The sequence below is a fragment of the Plutella xylostella genome, chromosome 18, assembly GCF_932276165.1.
Source record: "Plutella xylostella chromosome 18, ilPluXylo3.1, whole genome shotgun sequence".
Classification (NCBI taxonomy): domain Eukaryota; kingdom Metazoa; phylum Arthropoda; class Insecta; order Lepidoptera; family Plutellidae; genus Plutella; species Plutella xylostella.
In genome coordinates this window covers 6944022-6969967 of record NC_063998.1, presented here as the reverse complement: position 1 = coordinate 6969967, position 25946 = coordinate 6944022, and the positions used below count along the sequence as shown (strand labels likewise).

Genomic DNA, 25946 nt, shown 5'->3' with positions numbered 1-25946 from the left:
CATCAAAACCATCTGGGCATCAGACCCCTTAGCATGAATTTTCATTCATCGAGTTATTTTGTATGAAAATATGAACAGCGCCCCTGGCGGTCGGTAGCAGAACTAAAATTTTCCTACAAAATTCATCGAGTAATTTCACTTCACGATCACGATGGAAATTCATGCTAAGGGGTCAGGACAGGAATAAATTTGTATGGTCTCCTTACATAGGCATAGCGTGTCATAACTAGGTGTGGGAGTTGATGAATTATACCAGATGGCAGAAAGTATTTTTTCTGTCGCTATAAATTATAAATATGCAGATAATTATACAGATACATTGCGTTAGACACAGAATCTTAATAGGTATACAGTTAAATATAAATAAATTATGTTTAAGAAACGCCTCTACGAATATACAAAATCAATATATAAATCCTTACATTATTAATACGAGTTACATCACAGTTCATAAACAAGGTGTTTTAGTAAAAAGTTATAAATACCGAAAACAATTTTGCAAGAAAACTTTTTTGAAAAGAGAATCAAGAAAATAAACATTTTAAAACTTATAACAACAATTTGGTGAGTTTTTTATTTTAGCATAGATTTTGAAATTTAGGAACACAGTATACCTACATCACGCAAAACTCGAATAATTAAAACACACGGGTAGAAATTTACAAAAGTCAGTCAGATTATATTTAAAACTTACATGGCTACTAAGTTTATTGGGTAGAAAAGCTACAATATTATAGAAAATGACATTGTGTTTTCTGGTTGAGTAGTATTAAAATACATTATATAGGTACTTACTTACTTAATTAATGGTTAAGCCTGTTTAGAAAGCGAAGTTACCTTACAATCTGGGTTTCACATCTTAGAAAATATCATTTTACATGATAAAAATATAGTAAAAATCTCAGTTTTGTGTGCATACATATTGCACTTAAATAATTATGGGCCTTTTAGTACCTTCAGAATGTACCCACTATACATTTTGTGATGACGTTTTTAAAAGCCCACTGTTTTCACAACTCCTTTAATTTCTGATTTCTTCTCATTACGGTAACGATAGAAGCGCCTGCTGTGGCCAAGCGATTTTAGCATCTATCCTCTTGTACGCAAGGATGAAGTTCTGTCCACTCTTCTCAGACATGACTTCTTGTGGACAATCACTTTCGTTCAGCATGGTTTCTGTAACAAAAACCCAATTTAAATATAATTATATTTACTTAATGAATGTTAAATATTTACTTTTGAGAAACCGCGTGTTAATTGTCAAACAAAACATTGTTATGAAGAAGAAAGCTAACACGAGGCTGAGATTATGTCGGGGGAAAACAAACGATAAAATGTGACGCATACCATACGTTGTAAATGTAATTGATTTCTCATTATCTTCTATTGTTGTTTGTTGTTAAAGTCATTAGTGAATTCCGTCGTACTATTTCCGTCTACGAGTTCTAAATTAAGAACACGGCAAAGCTCATTTTAGGTTTAATTACTTTCTTTTACAATTTTGGTTAAGTACAAGACCTTTCCGATTGGATTGATTGGATGCGGAAAGCTAAAGATCGCATCCTGTGGCGTGGCAAACCACGCCTATCCCAAAGGATATTTAACTGGGGACTCAATGTGACTCTACAACACATCAACACCCTACAATCAACCATAATAATAATAATAATAACAGCCGCTACATGTTGGCTTCGGCCCCATGCACGCCTTCCAAATGCCCCGGACCCAATGGTCCCGAGATGGTAACGGCACAACATAATAATAATAATCATCCAAACCACGAACCTTGTCCATCATGCAGCGCGAACAGCGCATAATCCTGCGGGTTGGTAATGGCGGCGGCATGCGCCAGCGCCCGGCACAGGTCTGGGACGCGCGCGCCGGGCCGGCACGGGAGCGCCACGCGCCGGATGGACCCGCGACACTCGTCCGGCAGAGCCACGCGGACCACGTAGCTCTAATCACGATACACTGACGTTTATCAACATCGATAACCGTACCATGCATTAAGAACAGCACCCCGATCCGGAAAAAAACAGAGCTAACGTATAGAATCGAGTGTGAGTGTCTAACTCGTATTCTATTTACCTACCTATCAAATAGAATGACCTATGGAATGATAGCTGTCAAACTTTCGCAAATCTATTCACCGCCATTTTGTTGTTGTCAGGGTTGACAGCACTTTCGAATAGAACACTCGCACTCGATTCTATAGGTACGTTAGCTCTGTTTTCCGGATCGGGATGCAGGTGACTCAGCGACACAATCAATAAAACCAAACCACGAACCTTGTCCATCATGCAGCGCGAACAGCGCATAATCCTGCGGGTTGGTAATGGCGGCGGCATGCGCCAGCGCCCGGCACAGGTCCCGGACGCGCGCGCCGGGCCGGCACGGGAGCGCCACGCGCCGGATGGACCCGCGACACTCGTCCGGCAGAGCCACGCGGACCACGGCGCAGCCGCCGGAGGAGGAAGAGCTTTCGAGCGAGCCGCGACGCCACTGGAATAGGAGGGGTGAGGTTAGGGAATGTGTTTGGTATTGGGGCAATCAACAATACAGTTTTCGTGCGAAACATAAGTATGTACTCAGCTACAATATTTCTAGGGAGGTAAAATATGTTGAGTTTAAACTTTAAGTTTAGATATACTTAGGAGGAGTCGGAGTTTTAGAAAAACATTCTCACTAGGTACCTACCATCAATAAAATTTAATTCAAAGATATAGCAGGTAATAAGATGAAATTATGCGTGTTTGTGTTTGCGTGTAAGTCATGAGAAGGACGGTCATTTCTGTTTTGAAAATAAATCGTAAATTACCATGTTTTCTTATCATAATTATAGCCTTAATAATATAAACATAAACTACATTAGCATTAATGAGCTCAACTAGCTTGTAATTAACCAGGTATGATGTAATGATTAAATAGCCTATTGATAATTTATTTATAATTATAAGCTTATTATTTATTGTGTACATGTATTAAGTTTTAATGACTTCCTTTTTGAAACACAATAAATTCAACTGTACTGTAGAGCAGACATGAGATTCTTTAATATTCTACAGATATCCTATATTTCCTGATGAATAATCAATCCAATTTTCATTACAAGATTAAAAACCGAATAAAGTTCTCGAGTAGAGTCCACAAATAGGAAAACGTATTGTGGTTCCTCCAGTCCGCTGGACCGGCAATCTAAGGTTAGAGTAGAGGTAATATAAGGACGACCGAAGACAGACTGTTATATTGTACTTGTTATACTATGCTGTTATGTAGAGTCCTATGTCCAGAGGGTGAATACGAGCTGATGATGAAAAACCAATAACTTTTCAACAACTTACCGGAGTCATACTATCAGGCGCAGGGTCCGGCGCGAGTTTCTTCAGCACGGCCACGGCAGAGAACAGCGCGGTGAGGTAGTAGCCCCCCTCGCCGGCCAGCAGTGCGGCCGGGAGTAGGCCCGCCATCAGCTCGGCCTCCAGCTCCGCGCAGACCAGCCGGCAGCGCGCCACGGTCCACGCGAGCACTGGGAGCAGGTCGTCCGCGCCTAGAGCTCGCTCACCGCGGATCTGGGGAGAATTGAAAGAGGACTGTTATAAAAGGGGTACAGTGGAAAGAAAGAAACTGAAGGGGTCATTCTGAAAAAAAACTATTGTGTCCATGTACGTTATCCGATAGATATTATCGGTAAGTATATTTTTATTTATGTAAGAGCCAATATTTAAAAAAAGCTTTAATTTTCACATAATATCTAGTGGATTTGCAGCAGATTCTGATGATGATGATTCCTTTAATTTGCTCTACTTTCAACTAGCAATTAAAATAAATGCATCTTTATTTTACAAAAGGGACTTACCGAATTAAATATAACGGAAATAGCAGCTAAGAGATTCTCGAGTTTATCCAATGGCGAGTCAGCCTCTTGCATTTTGAGGAAATGTTTTGAGATCACTGCTAAGACAGCTGACGATGGAACCTTTGTTGACTCCTGAAAATAAACAAAATTAATTAAGTAATATTATAAATAAATAGCTGGGTTGCATGCAGTAGGTACGTTATATAGAGATTCCTTTACCCGGAAGCCGAGAATATTTACTCCTGATATCGTATCGTCTAGCCTATAATTAGCTGGATAATGTCAAGTAATGTCAAACATTTAAGGTCCGCAAATAGGTTTACCACCGTTAAACGGCCGATGTTTTCTCACCCGATAGCTTATCACTTCTGCCAACATCAATTAACAGCTATTAACTGTTTATTATTGGTACTTAATAAGCTAGATTATCACTGACCTTAGGCTGAGAGAGATGAGAATATTTACTTATATTAAAAGCGGTGTGAAAAGACGGTAAGTAGCTTTTTTCACTTCCTGTTCAGAGGATATGAAATAGGTACCTAGTAGGTATGTGAATTTTTTGGAGGCAATAAAGTAAATGAATATTCATACAAATCATATTTAAAACCAATTCTGATTCTGTTCAAAGGAGAACCACACATAGAGTAAAGTGGAAAGCTTAATAAAATAAGAATGTACGAACCTTAACACCAAGTTGTAAAGGCGTGGCATGCTGCGCCCGCTCTATAGCCGCGTGTAGCTGCCTCACATCCGACGCATGCCACGACGCCAACAGCGTATACAACCTAGACCGCAGCGGCCTAACCACTAGTCGATGCATCACTCCCTCCAGTATAGCGTCCAGGTTGAGAAACTCGGTAGGTTTGAGTTTTAGTCTTTCCTTCTCGACTTCTTTCTCGAACTCTCTCTCGCCGTGCTTCACTAGGTAGTTCTTCATGCCCGACATGAACTGTCTGATGTTACGCATTACGATCTGAAAAAATAATATTAGGTAGTAGGTATATTATAGTTTTTTTTTTACCACAAGCTTTGTTAAAAAATACTATCCCGTTATTTGAAAATACTTTGTATTTACGTTACGTTTTTAATTTTTCGAATTGGTACCTATATTTTACGTTCATATCATTTTTTTTATTTTAGAAATTCTTTCTATTTTAGATGTAGCTGTTTACGACAATCTTAGAGATCATTTATAGCGTTCGAATTAATTACAATTAAGATGAACACAATAAAGGTAAATAGAATACATTTTCTAGGAAGGTCCTAAAGGGACTATTTACTTCAAACATCTCAAGCTATCCTCAACTAACCTGCGGGCAAACCTCCTTCGAGTCAAGAGTGCAAGCGATGAAGTTCTCCACATTCTGCGCGAACGTGGTGCTCTGGTCCTGCGCGAGATGCAGAGCATACGCCCGCAGCGCCGCGCCCGCGCCCCCGCGCGCCGTGCGGTTGCCGCGGAGCGCCCGCACCCGGCTCGCCGCTGGAACAATACGTGGGTCTATGAGAGTGGTGTGTGGTGAGGTGTGTCACCAATGAGAAGCCCGCGTGGTGGAGTAGGCCTAAAACCCTTCCTTTATTGGAAGGAGACAGGTCTGCAGCAGTGGGGGCGTGATGGGCTGTGACGATGATGATGATGAGTTTACTTGTATTTCCGTGGTTATGCTTTAAATATTCACAGTTTCTGCAAATGTTATTGTTTTTAAATTCAATTGGCAATAGTTTTGGAAAATTGCTTGGTCAGAGGATGTTAGGTTGTTTGTTTTTTTGGCAATGTTATACAGATAGAGTACTTATTCGAGATCGGCACATTTCCACATCTACGAGTAAAACTGTTTTGTTTATTTGTAATAGTGAACTATAGGTGTAGGTAGGTTATTATTAAGTGAAGTTATTCACCGTTTCAAAATTAAAGTCTGTTAATTAAATGTTAGATAATGAGTACCAACACTCTAAATCACTTGAAGTATCAACATGCTTTTCGTAATCTTCCTTATCTTCTTTTCTTTTTCTTTTTAAACATCGAGTGCATTCTTTTAACGTTTTGCACACACGGCACCATAGGTTAGCAATCGCATTAAACACTTTCCGTAAAGGGCAGACTGGTACTCTATATCGTGACTCTATGCTGTCTTCAACACTTAAATCGTCGCAATGACACAACGGCGGTCGAGTGATGATCAAAGCTTGCTTCTTGCAGACCGACCTCTGAGCCATGCTCGCACACAGCTGGGTCATCTTGTCGGGACACGCCAGTTGCTCCTGGAACCTTGGTTGATTCAATTCCTCGTGACTCACAAACACCCATTCACTATCCACTGAGTAGCTGCTCAACATGTCACAGTGAAAGTTCATGGTCGTCGTCAGAGCATACACATCTGGCGAGCTGGTTTCCGCACTCGGAACCTTTATATGTCGTATGGTGTTCATTCTTCTCAGCGAGCCTTTGGGTTCAACCACTTTCGCGAACTTTCCTCTGAACAACTTTTTGAACCACTTCATGGCTGATCACTTTGCGGTTTCGTCCCGCTTGCACAAAAGACCTGAACCGATGGTTTCTCATTCGACACTGGCAGTTATCTAGCGTCAGTTGCAGCTGACTATCATGCAACAAATCGTATCGTAGTAGTACGATGAGTAATTATTGTAGGCACGCGTAGACCTTTACCCTTTGGTAATAATTAATTTATTTGTATATAGAGAGACGCAAGATAACACCCGGTCGATGCGTCTCCGACGCGAACACTTATGTTTATGAGAGTGTAAATTGATAAATTATTAATAACATCGTAATTACTAGCCAGGAAACATTACTAATGAGTGATTGTTATGTCGACAAGGTTTTGTTATTTAGGGCATTGATAACATATTTAACTAATCACTTTAGTGGTTCCTCTGATTTTCCCAGGATAGGATCTGTGTCAGTTGACTCTTCTGTACGAAGTTTTGTTATTTGCTTTTATACATATAAATGAGTCGGGATAAATCTTTGTTTTCGTAGGAATTAGTAATACGATTGATAGACGTATTCTTTGTTCTAAAGAGACATAGTGACTATGTTAACATATTCGTATAGAATGTATAATATTATAATATCTCTTACGCTTGTGTATTCAGCATTATGGAAAAGTTCAATGTCGCGTGTAAATATTCTCGTATTTACCGGATTACTATCTCCGTCTTATTCCAGTTTCTGTTAGAATAATCATTTGTTTATGTTCATTGTCTCGTGGTTCCTTTTATGTGGTTATAGTATATGTATAGTATTAATAAGTACCTAACAAGGATTTCAAGTTATCGACTTTTAAAGTCAACAATTAGGAACCTATAGGTAAGTTTATTATTTATATTTATGAAGGAGAGTGGAGGTTAGTGGAGTTTTGCCCTATATTTTGAGTCTGATTTAAAATATTTATTTATTTATGAAAAAAGTGCATCATTTACGTTCTTCGCAAACCTTAAGTACGTACCTACTACTACGTGAAACTGTTCATTATTTACATGAGTGTAACAATGCCAATAAATGATAAAATTATGTCTTACCTAGCAGAGGATCCAGTCGATCCCGGAAGCTCTTGGCCCGGACCGCCACGGCCGGCGCTCGCCGAGGCAGAGGAGAGTCCCAGTCGTTTTGCTCATCCTACAGAAAAATAATTTTTCTTATAAGATGACTGATTATAGCAAAATTATAAGAATTAACATTTTCGATTATTACTTACTAGGCAGATCCTAGTTTTGACAACGCTAGTTACTAGTTCTGTGTGTTTAGATAACATTATTTATGATAAACTTTGATAAATGAGACGATTTGTGTTTATTATAGTCATTTACAAACTTAACAATAATAAATATTACTTACAGCATCGTACGGTTGGTTTCCGTTGCCTGGTGGAAGCAGCCCGTCCCACTGCGAACTGTCCCAAGGTTCAGAGAATACCGTTCCATCGTCACTTGCCTGTAAGATAATGAAAAGTAAAGTTTATAAAAAAGATATTTTAATTAATTAAGTATACTTAATAATAATAATATATTTATAAAATACCAAATAAGAATATTGTCTAAAAAACGACAACATAAAATTAAAAATTATAACTATGGGTACTGGTACTAGTTATTATTCTGTGCTATGGGACCATTCTTGCTTGACAAAAGTTTCGGAGACCTGCTGCGCTAAGCACATTATTGTGGTTCTGTAAAAACGTAGGTTACATGACAGCACTTCGAAAATTTTATTTCCATGAATTCCCCCAACAAAGACTAGGGGCATTCAAAACAAAACGAAGTAACATTCACGAAGTAATTAATTCATGTCAAATTCAATACATTTTGAATCCGAAAATTGTCGTCAAAACAAGTTCACGATAGGGTAGAAGCTTCCTGAGTCAATTTCATAGGTACCTGTTCAGATAGCGGTCTGAGGTCGTGTACGTTGTCGTAGCACGAGGCTCGCGGCGGGGACCGCTCTTCCGGCAACGCCGCCGGCTCAGGGTTCAACCGGAGATCCGGAAACCTGTACAGTAATAATAAATATGACGCATAAATTATAAATACAATAGGTAGGTACTTCTTAAAATTTTGTAATTATGAGGGAATTAAATTGACCATATTACAGGTACAAGTTCCTGAAAATTTACTACAGCTAGCCCCGCAAACAAATTTCGCAAAACTCGTACCATACCTATCTTCTATCTATGCATTTATTTACTAACCTTTGAGCAACAATTTGATGGACTGAAAGGTGTTGGCCGCCGTCATCCACTCCGCTCAGTTTAGATTCTTGTTCCACTAGCGACGGGAACGTGCCACTCTCACTGTTTGAACATTCGTCGTTTTTGTCTGAAACAAACAAAACACGGCTGTCATTACTGATTACTTCGATGGTGACCGGCCAGTATGGATTGTGCAAAGTATGTACACGAAAAAAGTAAACGTTTTCTTCTGTCATTCTGCACACACTATCTTTAATTAAAAGTTGTATGATAGTTTCCGCTGGAGGCTCCACTTTATATATCAAAATTGGTACACACGCACGTAGGTATTGTGATTGTAAGATTAATTCTGATTAAACATTGTAATAAACATTAAAACGGATTTCAGGTTGTTCAAAGAAGTGTGCTATTATTGGCTTCAATGAAGTAATACAATTCAAACAAAATAATATAACATGCATTTAAAAGCCATATACTAACTTATAAACTCCCAGCTGGAATCTACGGTCCAAGTAGCGTCTTTCCCCAGCGGCGGCTTGTTAGTGACTCGCGGCGGCTGCACTGGCTTCATCTTCGGCTTACTTCGTAACGATATTAGGTTATCTACTGAAGATGATGTATTTGGCGACGATGCTACAATAGAAGTTAGTTGCAACGATGAACATGATAATATTAACGACGTGGTGAATCAAGAAGCAATGGAATGTTAAGGTACACACACTAAAAGCATCAACAATTCAACAGTTAAAGTTTTAATACTTACGAGACAATTCTTCAATGCTGTGCATGTCTCGTAGAGGATAGTAAGGGTGATTTTGATTTGGCGGCTCTGAATATCGCTGCGCTAGGCTCACCCCAACCCTTAGCAACTTTCGTCGTTGGACTGGTAACTGGGCAGCCTGGAAATAGAGCGAAAGTTGAAATCTGGAAAATACGAGATATATCTACTCATTATTGTATAATTATAATAAAGTTAATCAACTTACTTCTTTGAGAGTATCTACAGGATCAGCATAGAAAGGACTACCAGCGTGATCTTTTTCATTATCAGTATCAATAGGGTCTTTGATACAATCGTCATCTTCAATTTTGACTGTTTCCATACTTTCTGTATTCACGTTCTCCTTGTTTCTAAATACTGCTTCAATTTCCTCCGATAACTTTTTGTTCATATTGACAGAAATGTTGAGTTTATCTGGCCTTTTCGGAACAACATCACCTTTACTGTTCGTTGTGGCTATGATTTCAGTTGAACTGTTGAGGCTTTTCTGCAGTGAGCTATCTGAAAAGTTTTTCTTTTCGTTGATACTGTCATTCGAGTTTATAATGTGCACATTTTCTTTCTCCAGTATTGATTGTGTACTTTTGGCGGCATTCAGTTTCGCTGTAAAATAAACATACAATATAAATTAAAATTCGAATAAAAATATCGTTTGCTTGCAAATTTATTTGCAGAAAAAATATATTCTTACGTAAAGTATCTGGCAAAAGGTCTGGTCGTTTGCTTTTCATGAGTCCATTGCTCAAATTATTTTCGCTATTATTTTCTGAGCGAAGCGGCTTGAAAGTTGAGCAGTTGTTGCTTTCTGGACCCCAAATATCTTCGTAATCAGACACTTTATCCATTAGAGAGCTTCTGTAATAGACGCCTGGAGATTCAAGGATATCGGATTCCTGAAAAATAAGAACAATAACTTCAGTATCATATTTATTAATATACTCAGCGTTTGGTATTTCAATTATTATTATTGAATTTCCCAAAATATTCATGTTTATTGTTTTGTAAACACATTTAGGACATGCTGTTAGTTTAACAATAAAATTTTACTCTTTACATTACCGCCATCCTACCTGATAATGTTTAGATTCCTTTCGTTGGGAGTGCTTACTCCTCCTTGATCTACCCGAAGGTGTTGTACTATTTGAATTCGGTGACAACAATTTGTCTCGATCTTTGCCAATCAAAGGGGAAACTAAGGAGTTGTTTGAACAAGGTGAGAACACGCTTTTTGCTGATAATGGGGAACTCCGAGATAACGGTGAGAAAAGTTCACTTTTATTTTGGCTGATTGGGGAAAAAACTCCGCTCTTTGATGATATTGTATCGTTAGATACAGGAGAGTTGATTTGACTAGTTGGAGAGAAAATTCCACTGGTAACGGAATTTGTTCCGTTGGGAGAAACCAATTGGTGCGGTGCAAAGCTACTGGATTTTGTTAAACTGTTATTGACTGGATCGATTGAATCAGAATTGTTTTGAGATTGCGGGTCCATTGGTGAGTTGAGGTCCGTAGCGTTTTGCTCTGTCATTTGTCTTTTGAAGCTGCCATGTATACTAGCTGTCATTGCATTGATGCACTCTCCCTCTGGTGACAGACGGTGCATCAAGTTCTATACGAGAAGAGGAACAAACAGCCTGATTAGTAACATTTACATAACGTGGAAATTTAAGACATTTATACAACTACTTAATTAGCTGGTTGGTGTTAGGTTATTTACAAAGAGCCATTCGTGTGCATCATGGTGCAGAAACGTCACAAGTCGTGCATGCATATAAGCACATGAGTGGCACTCACCTGTGATTCGTCGTAAGAGTCATATGTTTTCGCCGTGTCTGTCAGATTGAACATCGAGCTCGCATTGTTATTGTTCATGTTGTTAGCCGCAAGCGTTAGTTGCAAGCGTTCACTCTGTATGCTCTCGTTTATTTGGTGATTGTGGATCTGAGTGTTATTGACGCTGAATGTGACTGTTGTCGTTACAGTTATGTTTCCGTTGTGAGAGACTTTGTTAATTGGACTGAAAACTTCGCCATTAGGGGACACGGATGCTTTGGAAAAAGGTGGTTTGGCCCAGCGAGGAGGCGGTGGGGGAGGGGTGGATTTAACGCTATTTGATTGGGTGGGGGAGTGTTGCGTGCTTGACGTAGGAAATGTGTGTGGCTGTGTTATATGCGCCTGAAAATGATTGATCAATTAATACAAAAACACCAATGTAAGCTTCTTACAAAAATTTAACTTTTAATAAAGTACTTACGGTGCTAGACATAAGGTTCAGTGTATTTGGTGGGGTGGGTCTAGGCGCTCTCACTAAGTTGCCTGTAGGTTTGGCTGGAGGCGAAGGGGCCGTCCGTCCTTTGAAAGTACTGAGTTTCTGGCTCGGCGGTGAGCCCGACGTCTCAATTGGAGCCATTTTCAGCACAACATCATCTTTGTCCGGGCTAACTATCTGATGAGAGTTTGTTCCTGTGGTACCTGAAACATAGTTTATATCATTCATGAATCTAGTTGTATGTTCTATCTCAAAGAAACAGATACATAGAGTCATTAATGAATCAAATCCATCTGTAAACCATCCTTAACAGTAACAAACTCACTTGCGTTAAAACTGCTAAGACTAGATCCGGTATCGGAGGGGGTGACGGCCATGGGCACGATGCCGTTGGCCAGCTGGCACGGAGAGAGCGCGCTCGGAGGGTTGTTCTTTGGGTTCGCCATCGGGTAGCCCCAGAACTCTTGGCCGAGAAGAGCGAGTGAGCTCAGCTGGTGGCGACTCTTGGCTTCACGGAGCGGACGAGGTAGCTGCAGCTGGACTGGTAGCTCGTCACTGGAATTAGGAGATTGGGGTATGGAGAAAAAATCGTCATACATAGGGTCATACATTCTTTGGAATTAAGTACCTATTATGAATTTGACTCTTTGAAAACCTAAGTCGCATATAAGATAGTGATAGTATAGGTCTTGCATTCCAATAAAAAAAAATCAAATCCGATATAGGGACCCTATTCCTTATTTGATTAATGTAGGTGCCTATTGAAAAAGACCTTTTAAAATCCACTGACCAGCATTGCGAGTAGTGCGCGATAAGCTCGGGGATGTTATCAAAGCGGTTGTGCGAGGTCTCCAGCCCGATCTTGCCGTCAGCCGCCTGGATGAGGTAGTGCTCGATGTAGGGACCCTTGTCCTGAGGCAGGCGGACGCTGATCGCCATCGTGTCCGCTTGGCTGGACTGGCGGACCACGAAGTTCTGGAATTGGGAAATTAAGATAATTATAATTCAGACATTTTGAGTTGTTATGAAAAGAATACCAATTTATATTTCAGTCATTATGAGATTCAGTCGTATTGATTAACTAGGCATTTTAAGATTAAGGTGTAATGTACCGAATGGGTAAAATATTGATTGATAAAACGTTAAAGACTGTCTGACGTTGGTGCTGATGAATGAGTTGTAAATAGGTATAATTATGTAAAAAATAATGTTCAATATTACAAAAAAAGTGGATCAGTATAAAATTAAGTAAGTAAAAGTATTAAAGTATGTTTTTAATGCAAGCTGCGTGTTTGAGCGTCCCCTTTGACGATCATCAAAGTATGAATCATCAAAATATTACTGAAAATTATAATACACTCAAGAGCAATGAAAATTTCCAGTGACAAACGGAACAGCAATGGCAAATGGAACATTTCATTGCTCGTGAACATACTTTATAAACTACAGATTTACACAGCCACAAACTCACCCCTTCCTCTTTCCCCTGCAGCAAATGGAAGGCACCAGCCCTCTGTATGCCGGGCAGGAACCACACCGGGTGCGTCCGGATGAGCCGCTCCAGGGTGCCGATGTCGCACGGAGGCTGCTCCTCGTACCCCGACACTGAGGAGCCTACTGAGGAGCAGTCTCCCCGCGCGCCTTCCTCGTCTGATGATAGGCTTTCTCGACTCTGTAAACAAAGAGAGGCGAATTCTTAAAATCTTGAAAAAAAAATATGTAAACAAACAAACTCTTGGACACTTAATGGAAAGAAATGAGACAAATATAGACAAATTCTTGAAAATAAGGGAAGGAGTGCAGCAGACGGGGTAGGTACTCTCATTGGGGAACTCTGAGCTCGGAAGACCGAAGAAAAATGAGGATCACAAATAAAAATTGGTTATGGATTAAGTTGACTATATAGAGCCACAAATGATAATTTTAAGTATCAGTTTTGTAGTGCCAATGTTTGTGTAGCCAATGATGAAACTATAAAAACTTTGAAGGTATTAGGACGATAGTTAAGTTTTATAATGTTATAAATAAAGATTATCTTGCCTTCGTCTCAGAGATTTATTTTAACCATGTAGTATCCCTGCTACACAAACTATTAATCGCACATCATATTTAGCGCTAGTGTAAAAGAGGAAGAAACTGACTTCCGTTTCTACAGTAGCGCCACCACTCGGCCGCTCCGGCGGGATCTCATATTTTTCCGTGCGCGCACGACGATCGCACGTCGCTCGCTTCGTATTTTCAGTTATTTTAAATTAAGCAGTTTTAATTTAAAATTCACTTTTAAAATAAACATTATAAGATGCCTAAACGCAAACGGAACGAGTCAAAAGAAGAACGATGGGAAAGAAAGAGGAAAAGGTACGAAAGGAGGCTCGAAGAGCAAAGAAAAAGGAATTCCCAACGTATTATCTACTCCAGCGAAGAGGACGATGTACAATTTGAAGGTATTTATTATTTTAAAACTCATTTTAAAATTATTTGAATAATTTTTTCCCAGAATTAACACGAGCATGTTAATCAGTGGCCAATTTTGTTCCGAGATAACTCGCGCATGTTATCCAGAAGCTATTTCAGCATGACATTATGCTAATTTCAAAAACAAAAAATTTTTATTCGCATTATTTTTTTAAAACTACCCACATTTTTTTTGTGGATGAACCAAAGTTGCTAAAATGATCTACATAAAATGCTATTTCGCATTCCCACATTTTTACTTATTTTTTCAAACTACCCACATTTTGGTGGATGAACCAAGGTTGCAAATGATCTACATAAAATGCTATTTTGCATTTTCAGATCATCTCCTCGACGAAGTAGATGGAATAGAGGCGATTCCAAATGACTCTGAAAATGAGGTTGAGGCGCCGCAGCCGCCCCCGTCGTCGCCGTCAGCACCGCCGCCCGGACCCACGTCCGTTGACGTCACAAATTCTGAATCTATGGATCCCGTACCAGAGGTTGATCCCGAAATAGATACTGAATTGCTGGAAGCCCTAGGCGTTTTCGAAGACGAGCCTCTAGAATGGGGAGAAGATATCCAAGAGGCTATAGCAAAAAGGTTCGAGCGAGTGTTGTTACAAGGACTAAAAAAAGACGAAAAGGCTGACCTTCTTAAAAAATACTTATTCCCGAAAAATTGTCCGTCTACAAAACCGCCCATGCTTAACCCCGAGTTAACTAACATGCTGCATGAAAACGCAAAAACTAGAGACAAGCGCTTGTTAGAAAAACAGAGCCAAATTGGAAAAGCTCTCTCAGCACTTGGTTCAGCCATGACTTCATTGCTGAAGAAGAACATGGACAAAGCAGATGTTGTCCGAAACCTAAATGACGCGGCTAAGATTCTCGCCGATTCTCACTTCGCCGAAACTGAGACCCGTCGGGCATTGATTCTTCCTCTGATCGACAAACCTCTCATAGAATCCTTCAAAGAAAGAAGAAGAGATAGTTTTCTGTTTGGAGATAAACTTTGTGAGCTAGTCAAAAACTCGCGGGGCATCATGAGGACAGGACAGATAATCCAAGGACCGACTGCAGGTACTTCCGGTACCAATTTAAACTCGAGAGGCCCACCACCTCGGTACCGCCAGCAGTATCGCACTGGCCCATTCCAACCGAGCCGAGGTGGGCAGAGAACTCCATATGTCCAACGACGCCGGCCCCCGCCTCCCCCGCCACCGGCCCGCCGGCCGCCGCCGCCGCCGCCGCCGCCGCGCCGCCCGCCTGCGGCGAGGCAACCAGCGCAGCCTCCACGCCGCGACGATCGCCAGACCTAGATGCGCAAGCTCAGGTATTATTACCACATGCTGGTCGCTTACGTTTTTTTAAGGACCGTTGGAAACAAATTACCACTGATGAATTCATTTTAAATACAATCAGCGGTTATAGTTTACCATTTTTGAATATTCCTAGTCAAGTTTCTTACACAGAACGTAAATTTACAGAATCTGAAATAATATCTTTAGATAAGGAATTATTGCATTTGCTGGAGATAAAAGCGATAAAAAAGTGTACCCCAATCACAGGGGTATAATCGTGACAGTTCTGACATTGCGAAAAAGAGACGCTTAGCTACATTAAGCGTAAGAAAGAAACGTTAAGCTGTAAATGTTTTTTGTCCTTTTTGCTGTGGCGCCTGTTTACGTCAGTTCTCTGTGCCAAACAATGAAACAAATGAAAAATCTGTGCCAAACAAAGGCTGACAGTTACAACAAAATTTTCTAAATGCTATTTATTTTTGATTTGCTAGTGATTTGTGGGTGTTTATTAAGTTTATTAGACTATTATCATCACTTAACGAGTGTGTGACATGGGTGGGTGGATTTTGTTCGGTTGTATAGAGCATAATGATCGAAAACACGATGGAATGATGGATGAGATATATTTTCACATGTAAGTAGATACTATCAAGTTTAACAAGCTTACATTCATCATAGTACTATCTATTGGCTCGATTTTAATATAAAACGATACTAATTTTAATACTGTAAGGTCTTTTAGTATCAGTTTTAAGTAAAAATTACGAGGTACCATATCATAACAAATCACATGGTGTTGCAAGTTATTGAAAATTTATTTTACCCACAAATATTATAGTATGCAAAGAAAATACTAGAAATTGTAACGGACTCGGGTTGGGTTTACAAATGGGGCGCACGAATTCGGTTTTTGTGAAGATTGTATTTTGTAGAAGTCATTCTCCTCTTTCAAATGAGGTGCCTCTCATTGTGAGGAAACGTTCGTTTCTTTTTTTTTCTTCCATGTGTGATTTCTTCTGTATAATATAAAGTTTATTGTATTGATACGAAATACGTGTTTCCTTTAAAAAAAACCCCATCACATATTTGGCCCACGATTATATAATGCTCATGCTCATCCATTTATCTCTTTCATAGGTTTCCGACAGAAAAAAAAATATCAAGAAAATGGATAGACATTACCGGTCGCACAAATTGGGAACCAAGGAAACATACAAAAATTGTGTTCGGCACATTTTGAAGAGGATTGTTTCGATTGGACGAAGACAATGAATTATACAATCCACTCAGTTTGTGTATATTAAATAATTATATTGAAATCAAATAAGTATGAGTAAAGTTTTTTTTCTTATATCGTCGGTTGACAGGAAAAACTCACTAAGGCTGATTTTTCAATATTCAGATAAATGTTATCTGGGTAATACAAACATTGAGAAACATTGAGACGCAACAGCATCAAAATTATTTCCCAGCAAAACTTTTGTCTGGCTATTGAAAAATTAGCCTTTAGTGACTTTTTCCTATCAACCGACGATATACTCAAGTTTTGTTTTTGTTATTATGATAAGTTAAATTTCCCCATATTTAGGTTTTATTTTTTTGTCGGCAACATCTATGGTTTGAGTGAGAAAGAGAATAGTGCACACGGCGATTGCGAATCTATTTGTAGTTGATCTGAGACCCCAATAGACGGACAGTTTGTTTCCGACATTTTCTTAACACCAAAAAGTGACGGGACCATGCGCTTTATTTTAAACCTAAAAAAATTGAATAAGTTTATTTTTTCTGAACACTTTAAAATGGAGGATATTAGAACCGCTTCACGGTTAATGTCTAAAGATTGCTTTATGGGAGCAATTGATTTAAAAGAAGCCTATTTTTGTCTATCAATTTGTCCCACGGACCGTAAATACTTGCGGTTTCGATTTAATGGTTTATACGAATTTACTGCACTCCCATTCGGTCTTTGTTCGGCCCCGTATATTTTTACGAAAATCCTTCAGCCTGTGTTGACACACCTGCGATCTCAAGGGCTAATGTCTGTACGATACCTTGACGATTTTTTATGTCTTGGAAATTCATACCAGGATTGCCTTGATAACATAAATAAAACAATTGAATGTTTATCAAGTTTAGGATTTGTCATAAATCACAGTAAAAGTTTGCTAATACCCGACAAAAAATGCAAGTTTCTTGGTTTTGTTTTGAATTCTCATAAAATGACATTAGAGTTGCCCGAACAAAAAATACAAAAAATGTTAAGTCGGTTAGACGTACTTTTAGATCATATTGAAAAGGGTAAAAACATTCGTATCCGAGATTTCGCCAGTTTCTTGGGTTCGCTTACTGCTGTCTGTCCAGCCATAGCATACGGATGGCTGTACACAAAATCATTAAAAAGAACTAAATATTTGGCCCTACTTAACAATAATGATGATTATAATAAATTCATGACAATTCCAAAAAGTCTTAAACAAGATTTGTTGTGGTGGAAACACGCACTTCCTTCGGGAACAAACCCTATACGGCATGGTCAGTATAGGCTTGAGATATTCACCGACGCTTCCACGACCGGATGGGGAGCGTCGTGCAACGGTCAGCACACTGGTGGTTTATGGACAGACAAAGAGAGCGTTCATCATATAAACTACTTAGAATTACTCGCAGTTTATTTCGGTCTAAAAACGTTTGCTAAAGATTATAAGCAATGTGAACTGCTTTTGCGCGTTGATAACACTACAGCTATAGCGTATGTGAATAGAATGGGAGGCATACAGTACCCTCATCTGACTTATATAACTAAACTCATATGGAAATGGTGCGAAGAAAGGAATATTTTTATCTTTGCTTCGTATATTCGTTCATCCCAAAATAAAGACGCTGATCGCGAATCAAGAAATGTTAACATAGATACTGAATGGGAACTCAGTACCCAAGCATACAATAAAATAATAACATGCTTTGGTAAGCCAAATATAGATCTATTTGCAACACGAATAAACGCAAAATGCCGCATGTATGTGTCATGGAAACCAGACCCTTACGCTTTTAATATCGACGCGTTCACGTTAAGCTGGAATAAATATAATTTCTACGCCTTCCCACCATTTTCATTAATTTTGAAAACCCTAAATAAGATAATTGCAGACAAAGCCACTGGTATTATCGTTGTGCCATACTGGCCATCGCAAGCGTGGTTCCCCTTGTTCAAAACTCTTTGTACGACAGAACCTGTTGTATTTTCACCTAGTAAAAACCTTCTTTCGTCTTATTTCAGAACAGAACACCCGCTGCACAAACACCTTTCCCTGGCAGCGAGTGTGTTATCAGGCAAGGACTTTTGAAACAAGGGGTTCCCGAGTCTGCCGTAGACATTATGTCAGCCTCTCTCACTCAAAGTACAAAGTCACAGTATAACACAAGCCTTAAGCAATGGTGGAATTATTGTTGTCTAAATAACGTAGATTTTTATAATGTTAAAATAAGCTCATTGTTAGATTTTTTGACACAATGTTATCAATCTGGTTCCTCTTATGGGTCATTAAACAGTCACAGATCGGCCATATCTTTAATTTCTTTAAACGCCATCGGCAGTGACGAAAAACTGAAAAGATTTTTCAAAGGCGTATTCAAAATGAGGCCTACTTTCCCACGCTACAATATAACGTGGGACCCTAACATTGTATTAGATTATTTAAGTAATCAATATCCTAATGATTCCTTGTCTTTAGAGCAGCTTAGTAAAAAATGTGTTGTACTTTTAGCATTAGCCACAGGTCATAGGACCCAGACATTGTCTCTGATTAAGATAAAAAATATTTTAGAATTTAGTGATAAAATTGTCATTCCGATTACTGATTTAATAAAAACCTCTGGTATTGGTCGCCCACAACCCGTTTTGAATTTACCATTCTTTCTTCAAAGATTGTCTGTATGTCCGGCTACCACACTAAAATCTTATGTTTTGGCTTCTGCTGACAAAAGACCAAACACTGTCGAGAACCTGTTTATAACATATAAGAGACCTTATAAAAACGCGACTGATCAAACCATCGGGCGTTGGATAAAGCAAACACTGCAAGCCAGCGGGGTCGACACTGCAATATTTACAGCACACAGCACTCGGCATGCTGCCACGTCAGCTGCTCTACGAGCTGGAGTTAGTGTCGATACCATACGGAAATCCGCAGGACGGTCTGATCAGTCGTCCGTATTTGCTAATTTCTATAATCGGCCTATTGTTAATTCTAGCCCTAATCTAGCTCAATTAGTCTAATCGTGTAAGAAGTACCTACTTATTATTGTTTGAATAAAAATTGGTTTTCTTAATGAATAAATATATTATTATTTTGTTGCTACGAACTTGATTAAACTTTTGTTTTTTTTTTATGTTCTCTGAACATCTACATGGTTAAAATAAATCTCTGAGACGAAGGCAAGATAATTACATGATCAAACGAACTTACCTGAAGTGAAGTTCGATCTTAATTATCTTGACTTCGTCGAGGAGATTTAAAATCCCTCCCTCCCTTTATGTAAGTGTTGTTTCTTACATCATTTCCCATTTCCAAAGATATTTGCCTGTATTTACTCTTTCTCTAAATATATGAGATCCCGCCGGAGCGGCCGAGTGGTGGCGCTACTGTAGAAACGGAAGTCAGTTTCTTCCTCTTTTACACTAGCGCTAAATATGATGTGCGATTAATAGTTTGTGTAGCAGGGATACTACATGGTTAAAATAAATCTCCTCGACGAAGTCAAGATAATTAAGATCGAACTTCACTTCAGGTAAGTTCGTTTGATCATGTAATAGTACCTAAATAATATCTGAACGAACAATAATAATGACCGTGTTATTACGGAAGCTTATGATAAATCAAAACAAGGATACTCTACACTCAGGTCAGGTGTATGCTTACAATATTATTGTCAACAAACTAACGATAGATATTGAACAATAAAGAAAGCAATAGATATTGAATAACAAATACGTAGTAAAAAATTACAAAACATTGCGGTTTATTAATTTGTTGATGAGATGTTGTTTCTACGTAGTGGAAAATAAAAAAAATTGAGTAATAAAGTACCTACTTATTGTTATTATATTATTTTAAACCAAGTTCGTAACATGTGCAATTACATAATATTCCAATGACTAAAATGAACGATAACACAATTCGGAACAATGTAACTTCATCAAAGCAGGGCACAAAGCGGGTCTAAAATTCGTATATTTGGTGATGTGAATTAATATTCATCAGGGGAGCGCGTCCCCAGTTGCTAATTAGAACGAAATCCTTTACACAGCAACATGTAATGACGACATTATTCCACCAGGTAGTTATGAGGTATAAATGAAAATTGCTCGTCATTTGTTTTCATTGTGACCAACGAATAATTTGAAATTCGTTGTGCGACCGGCTTCATTGGTAGCTACTCGTATAAGTATACTTTTGTACCTTTCCAAAAGTTCAAAACGTAATTTTTATTATTAATTTGTTAAGGAATCCTTGCTATAAATATTTGCAATGCATAGGTACTATACTTAATCAACTTTAAAAGACAAAATTAACAAAGTGTGAATTGTATAACAAGTAGAAAAATAAATGACTACCTACCTAGAATAGATACGATATTACCTACATCAAAAGTTATCACACATATTCATTACATTGCACTGAAAGTGAGTGTAAGAACCAAAACCTTTAGTGAACAAATAATTGTTGGAAAGTTATCCGATATGGAATTAAATTTCTCTAAATTGGATCTAATTTATCCCCCAGTCTGCGGTACTGATAGGAATGGAGTGGAAAGTGGAAGTTAAGCGTAATTGAAAAGAAAATTAACCCTTTAGAGTTAGACTACGATCACAGTGTACTTGTCGACGGAATCGGAACCGAGACCCAATTGAAGAAAACTTTAGGTGACTTGACTGTAGTCTATTAGTTAGAAGTAGGTAAAATGATCTGCTTCATTCAGGTTACTAAAAGCTTTTAATAACAATATTTATACTTATACCTAATCTACATAATTTTCAATAATAGCAGCAATATTTTCAATCTTTTTGTCATTAGGTAAGTGTAAAAGGACTATACTCGTAAGTAGGTTCTTACGGAAAATTTCTCGGAAATTTTGAAAACATTAAGAGCAGCGATACATTACGGGCCATCTCGAGGTGGCCGCGGACATAAAACTTTTTCCCATACAGAGTGTTATAGATGTGGAAATAAAATGAGAAATATTATCAACAGCCGCTGTTATTGGTCAATAAATTAACGAGCACGCGTTAAATAATAGAACAAAAGTGGTCGACCATTTTGCACGGTAGGGCACGTCTGGTCAAGCCGACTATCAGTTGGATTCGGAACTCTGTAGTTATATGTACTAAAGTCGTTTTTTGACTGAATGGATGAGAGAGCAGAATTTCGGCCGGCTATGGATTTAGCCATTACATCAATAAGTAATTGATATTCTCTAATAGGGATATCCGTAATGCGTTTTGGTCTGGGTAGTAAAATTAAACTGGTTTTCAGTAGTGAAATATTTATGCACGTTAATACTATTAACTATGTAATTACATAGAATCTGAAAGGAAACATCTTAAAGTTACGATAAAGGTCTTGTCTTTGATTAAATATTAATGCAAGATCGTAAGGAATCTTCTTTGATAGTATTAAGCAGTGAAAGAGAATAAATTATCAGGCAAGATGTTGTGGTTGACTCAGAGGAAATTAATTTTGGGATGCGAACCAACTTGAATATTCGCCGTAAATCCGTCATCAATCATACTAACATTGCAGGTAACATAATAATAATGTCCTCCTAGCCGAATTTCGACTACGGCGGCCAATCTCAATTGAGATCAGCCATGTACGCAGGAGTAGATTATAGTGCCCAAGTGTGTGCGCAGTACACAGGAGCACTCTCTGTTCCATCACTCTCATAGCCCAATGGGACGGATTGACCGACACGACTGGAGAGAGCTAGGCGCTGGACCGACTGCTTTACATGCCCATCCGACAGCATGGATCGTTTCACTGTTTCGGACATCAGGTGATCAGCCTTCTATGTCCTAACCAAACTTAGAACCACAATTTAGAAACACAAATTGATGGTCCCACCCGGGAATCGAACCCGGGACCTCTGGGTCATGAAGCGAAGCTTCTACCACTAGACCACAGAGGCAGTTGCAGGTAACATAACTTACATAACTCATGCCATGCGGATGGAATTACCCACTTTAGGTAACTTTGACACATCTAAGTAGCTTTACGTCCCTAGATAAAATAGATCCAGACAAAAATACAATTAGTACTGTAAGGTTCACTGTGAAAGTATCCTAAATTGGGTATTATTTCACAACATTAATTCATATTTTAATTGATTCTATTATGTTACGAGGAATAGTGGCAACACCGCTCTTGAGGGAGACTGACATTTGATTGACAGAAGGGAATAGATGTCAGGCGAGATGTCAGAAAAAGGAGGGAATTGGGTTTTTGGGATGAAAAATGGTGGTTTGAGCTGTGGATTATAAAAATGTAATTTATTGCTAAAACTATGAATAATGCTGAAAGTCATGGAAATAAACCTATATCGTGTACATTTGGTGGTTTTACTACAGATCAGAAGCGGTGAGTAACCTTCTCCCATAAATTTTGTTGTGATTCTTGTTGTTGGAATTTATCGGGCCGAGATGAACGTAATATCAAAATGTTGTGTCTTCACCAGTAGATCACACACGAATATTAGTAATGTTATGTTATTATGTCATGTAATAGTAAGGAAATGTTCGGAATAGTCATTTTCCTCATATTTATCATTTTCATTAGATTTTTATTGGATATCGATAATACGATACGCTAGCGACATCTATTAAAAATATAGGGAACTATCCAGTTTCAATTGACATCTGACATTGACACTGACATTTTGATCATCTGACAGTGTTGACATTACAGGGAGCGTTCAAAAACGATGCCTTGATTACTTTAAAATATTAGCATTATTATTCTGAGTAAAGTACTATTGAGTTTTACGAATTACCTATTAGTTTCTGCAAAGATTTCCCGATGTTACGCTTACTACCTATCGTGTGGTAGATATTATTTATAAATACTAGATAGCCTAATATGATAAACGTGAGTCATTGTTATTGACTATAAGTCTTAAATTAAATTCTCATAAATGATGATTATTTATGAAAATGTTCTATGTTAACATTAGGTGTAACAAGAGTATGATTATACTGTTGGGCTCATTAAACTTACTACCGAAAATTACTATGGGTCATTACCTATATAATCATTTTATTTTAGTTGCCAATGATACCAAATATATTAAGTATTGAAGACTGCTAAATTAGGATTATCTATTTAATATGCACCTTATCTGTCATCATGTATATTATAATTAATGTACCCTGAAGGTTATACATAATAATATCTGTGTATAAAATTATAATAAGTATACCTACTAATATAAATTTATTCCTTTTTGTTTGAGTTGGAGACGAGACGAGAAAACTGGACCACCCAAGATATATGGGATGCAGCAGATGCAGTTGAAGATGGACAAAGATGAGGCTGCGGTGCGGCTGTGCCTGGGGTGCGGCTGGGGCTGTGCCTGCGGCTGCGGTGGTGCGGCTGGGGTTGCCAGCGTCTACATGTCCGGGTGCAGGCCTGGAGTTGGAGCCGTGGTGACAGCGGCTGTCAGGGCTGTCAACATCAATATCAACCGGATCAAGGCTGGAGGAACAGTGGAGGAGATGGCTATCAGTGGTGTCGGTACCCAGACCGAAGACACCAGACCATACCATACCAGACCATACCATACCAGACTGAGGCGGGAGTCTGAACTTCGGTTCGCATGCTCAATGGCCGACGGGCGGCAGTGGCGACGCTGTCATCAACAGGACTGGAGCTACATCTACAGTTGCATGATCACCATGATATAAGGAGCACCGAACTGGGTGTTATTTACATATTATTTAGTTAGTTTTGATCAGGTGCATAAAGTTACTTGTAATGTAGGTTAATAAAGGTATGAGGTACCTATGTTATGGTTATAAGGAAAGGGAAAATTAATTTGAAACCTGGATGAATTCCATGGCATTGGTATTGTTATTAATTTTGAATGATGGTTGCACAGTTATCTTGGAATGTTTTATTTATACTTAATTGCTTTTTGATATAGGTAGTGATTTTGGAGGTTTTACAGTTGCTTCAAGTTTGATAATGGAATGTTCATTTGAGGAAGTCTTGATGGTTTTGATTGCATTGACTGTGAGTGTGAGTCACAGAAGGGTTGCACTGGAGGAGTAATTAATTTGTTGGTCGGGCTTTGTATATTATTCCAATGTAAAAAGGGAATCTTGCGCATAATAATTGCGCATAATAACTAATTTTGATATGGAATTGGAGTAAAGTTACATTAGGTATAAAAGTACCTAAGTGCTTTGTTCTCTTTTGTGGTGTACCTATATTAAACCGAAACGATAATTATATTCTTAGAGTCCTCCTCTTAAAATATGTCATGTGATATGGTGTCATGGGTGCTATAATTCATTTTGTGATTGAATTGAATGATTCTTTGTTTCATAAATGTACCCAGTTTTACAAGGGCATCATTTGATTTTGATTCATTATCTAAAATATTTGATATACCTACCTACTTCAGCTAATGACATTTACTTGAAAGGAACATTGTTGTTGCTTGCAGTATTGGTGGGGAATAAGGTGGTAAAGAAGGAAATAAAGTGACCTGGCAGGGACTGATGTCCGGCAGGGCCACCCGTTCTCGACCACGTTGAAGGGTTCACGTACCTTCTGTAGACCTTTAGTATGTCTACCCACTCACATAGAGGTTATTGTTGAGTGGGCCTGTTGATTCCATGAAGATGGGGTAGGTGGAAGCAAATCTTGTATCCAGCATCTGTGTAGTAGGTACCTATCAGTCAGCTGTGGTCGACGGACTTGAATGACGCTATGTCCTAACAAGTATTCAGTAGGTACCTACATACATTTACTTGAGTTTAAAATTCCTAAGCCATTATTGAGTCTGTTTGCAATGATTTCAAATGAAGCTACAATACGGAATACTGTATGCCTTTTGTCATTGCCTTGCGATTCTGGGACTGTGTGTCATAAATACTTATATGTTGCATTTCAAGTGTTATAGTTGGATCTAATAATTTTATTTTATTAATATATATGAAGGATTCCAGCCAAATTAAGGTACTTATAGGTATTAGGTATATAATTTAGTATGGTAGGTATAGTAGATGAAATGATGATGATGACTCTACTTTTCTCTAATGGGTAAAGTATGGATCATGACTGTGCGCTAATAGCATTGCATAATTAATTATCGGATCTATTTCACCCATACCTATAGTTTATCTAGTAGGTGAAATCTTATGGACTAATGTTATGATTTTCCAAAGATAGTTAGTTGGGGGCCACTACAACTTGTGGCAGTCTATGAGGGTTTGCAAAGTTCTACTTATAGGAAGTTACGTAATATTCAATGTAGGCTTGGCATATAGTGACTTAGACGGTACCTATCTATTATTGC

General features: G+C 38.5%; 3 protein-coding genes across 13 annotated transcripts in view; 2 read left to right on the top strand and 1 right to left on the bottom strand.

The window, feature by feature from the left end:
* Positions 1–652: 652 nt before the first annotated feature.
* The window catches only part of LOC105386506 (protein sprint), a 201697-nt gene continuing 176403 nt past the window's right edge, over positions 653–25946 (bottom strand). For 6 of the 11 annotated variants that reach the window (XM_038113896.2, XM_038113895.2, XM_011557079.3 and 3 more), the window contains 20 exons: positions 13085–13285; positions 12404–12588; positions 11939–12168; positions 11599–11816; positions 11139–11519; positions 10414–10953; positions 10035–10236; positions 9549–9946; positions 9326–9461; positions 9043–9195; positions 8563–8689; positions 8252–8363; positions 7713–7808; positions 7397–7493; positions 5167–5336; positions 4539–4829; positions 3857–3988; positions 3342–3569; positions 2289–2502; positions 653–1176 (listed from right to left, as the gene is read on the bottom strand). In XM_038113896.2, coding sequence (XP_037969824.2) covers positions 1043–1176; positions 2289–2502; positions 3342–3569; positions 3857–3988; positions 4539–4829; positions 5167–5336; positions 7397–7493; positions 7713–7808; positions 8252–8363; positions 8563–8689; positions 9043–9195; positions 9326–9461; positions 9549–9946; positions 10035–10236; positions 10414–10953; positions 11139–11519; positions 11599–11816; positions 11939–12168; positions 12404–12588; positions 13085–13285 — 4245 coding nt within the window. In that variant the 3' untranslated portion in view covers positions 653–1042. Of the gene's footprint in view, positions 1177–1785; positions 1949–2288; positions 2503–3341; positions 3570–3856; positions 3989–4538; positions 4830–5166; positions 5337–7396; positions 7494–7712; positions 7809–8251; positions 8364–8562; positions 8690–9042; positions 9196–9325; positions 9462–9548; positions 9947–10034; positions 10237–10413; positions 10954–11138; positions 11520–11598; positions 11817–11938; positions 12169–12403; positions 12589–13084; positions 13286–25946 lie in introns of all 11 variants that reach the window. The other 5 variants (XM_048627279.1, XM_011557082.3, XM_011557084.3 and 2 more) reach the window with 5 other exon arrangements.
* LOC119693732 (uncharacterized protein F44E2.3-like) lies at positions 13668–18758 on the top strand. Its single transcript, XM_048627282.1, has 3 exons — positions 13668–14057; positions 14410–15403; positions 18649–18758. The coding sequence occupies exons 1-2, from the start codon at positions 13913–13915 to the stop codon at positions 15387–15389; spliced, it is 1125 nt and encodes a 374-aa protein (XP_048483239.1). The 5' UTR covers positions 13668–13912; the 3' UTR covers positions 15390–15403; positions 18649–18758.
* Positions 22680–25569, top strand: LOC125489866. Its single transcript, XM_048627283.1, has 2 exons — positions 22680–23005; positions 23877–25569. Exons 1-2 carry the CDS (start codon positions 22932–22934, stop codon positions 24325–24327), a joined length of 525 nt encoding a protein of 174 aa, XP_048483240.1. The 5' UTR covers positions 22680–22931; the 3' UTR covers positions 24328–25569.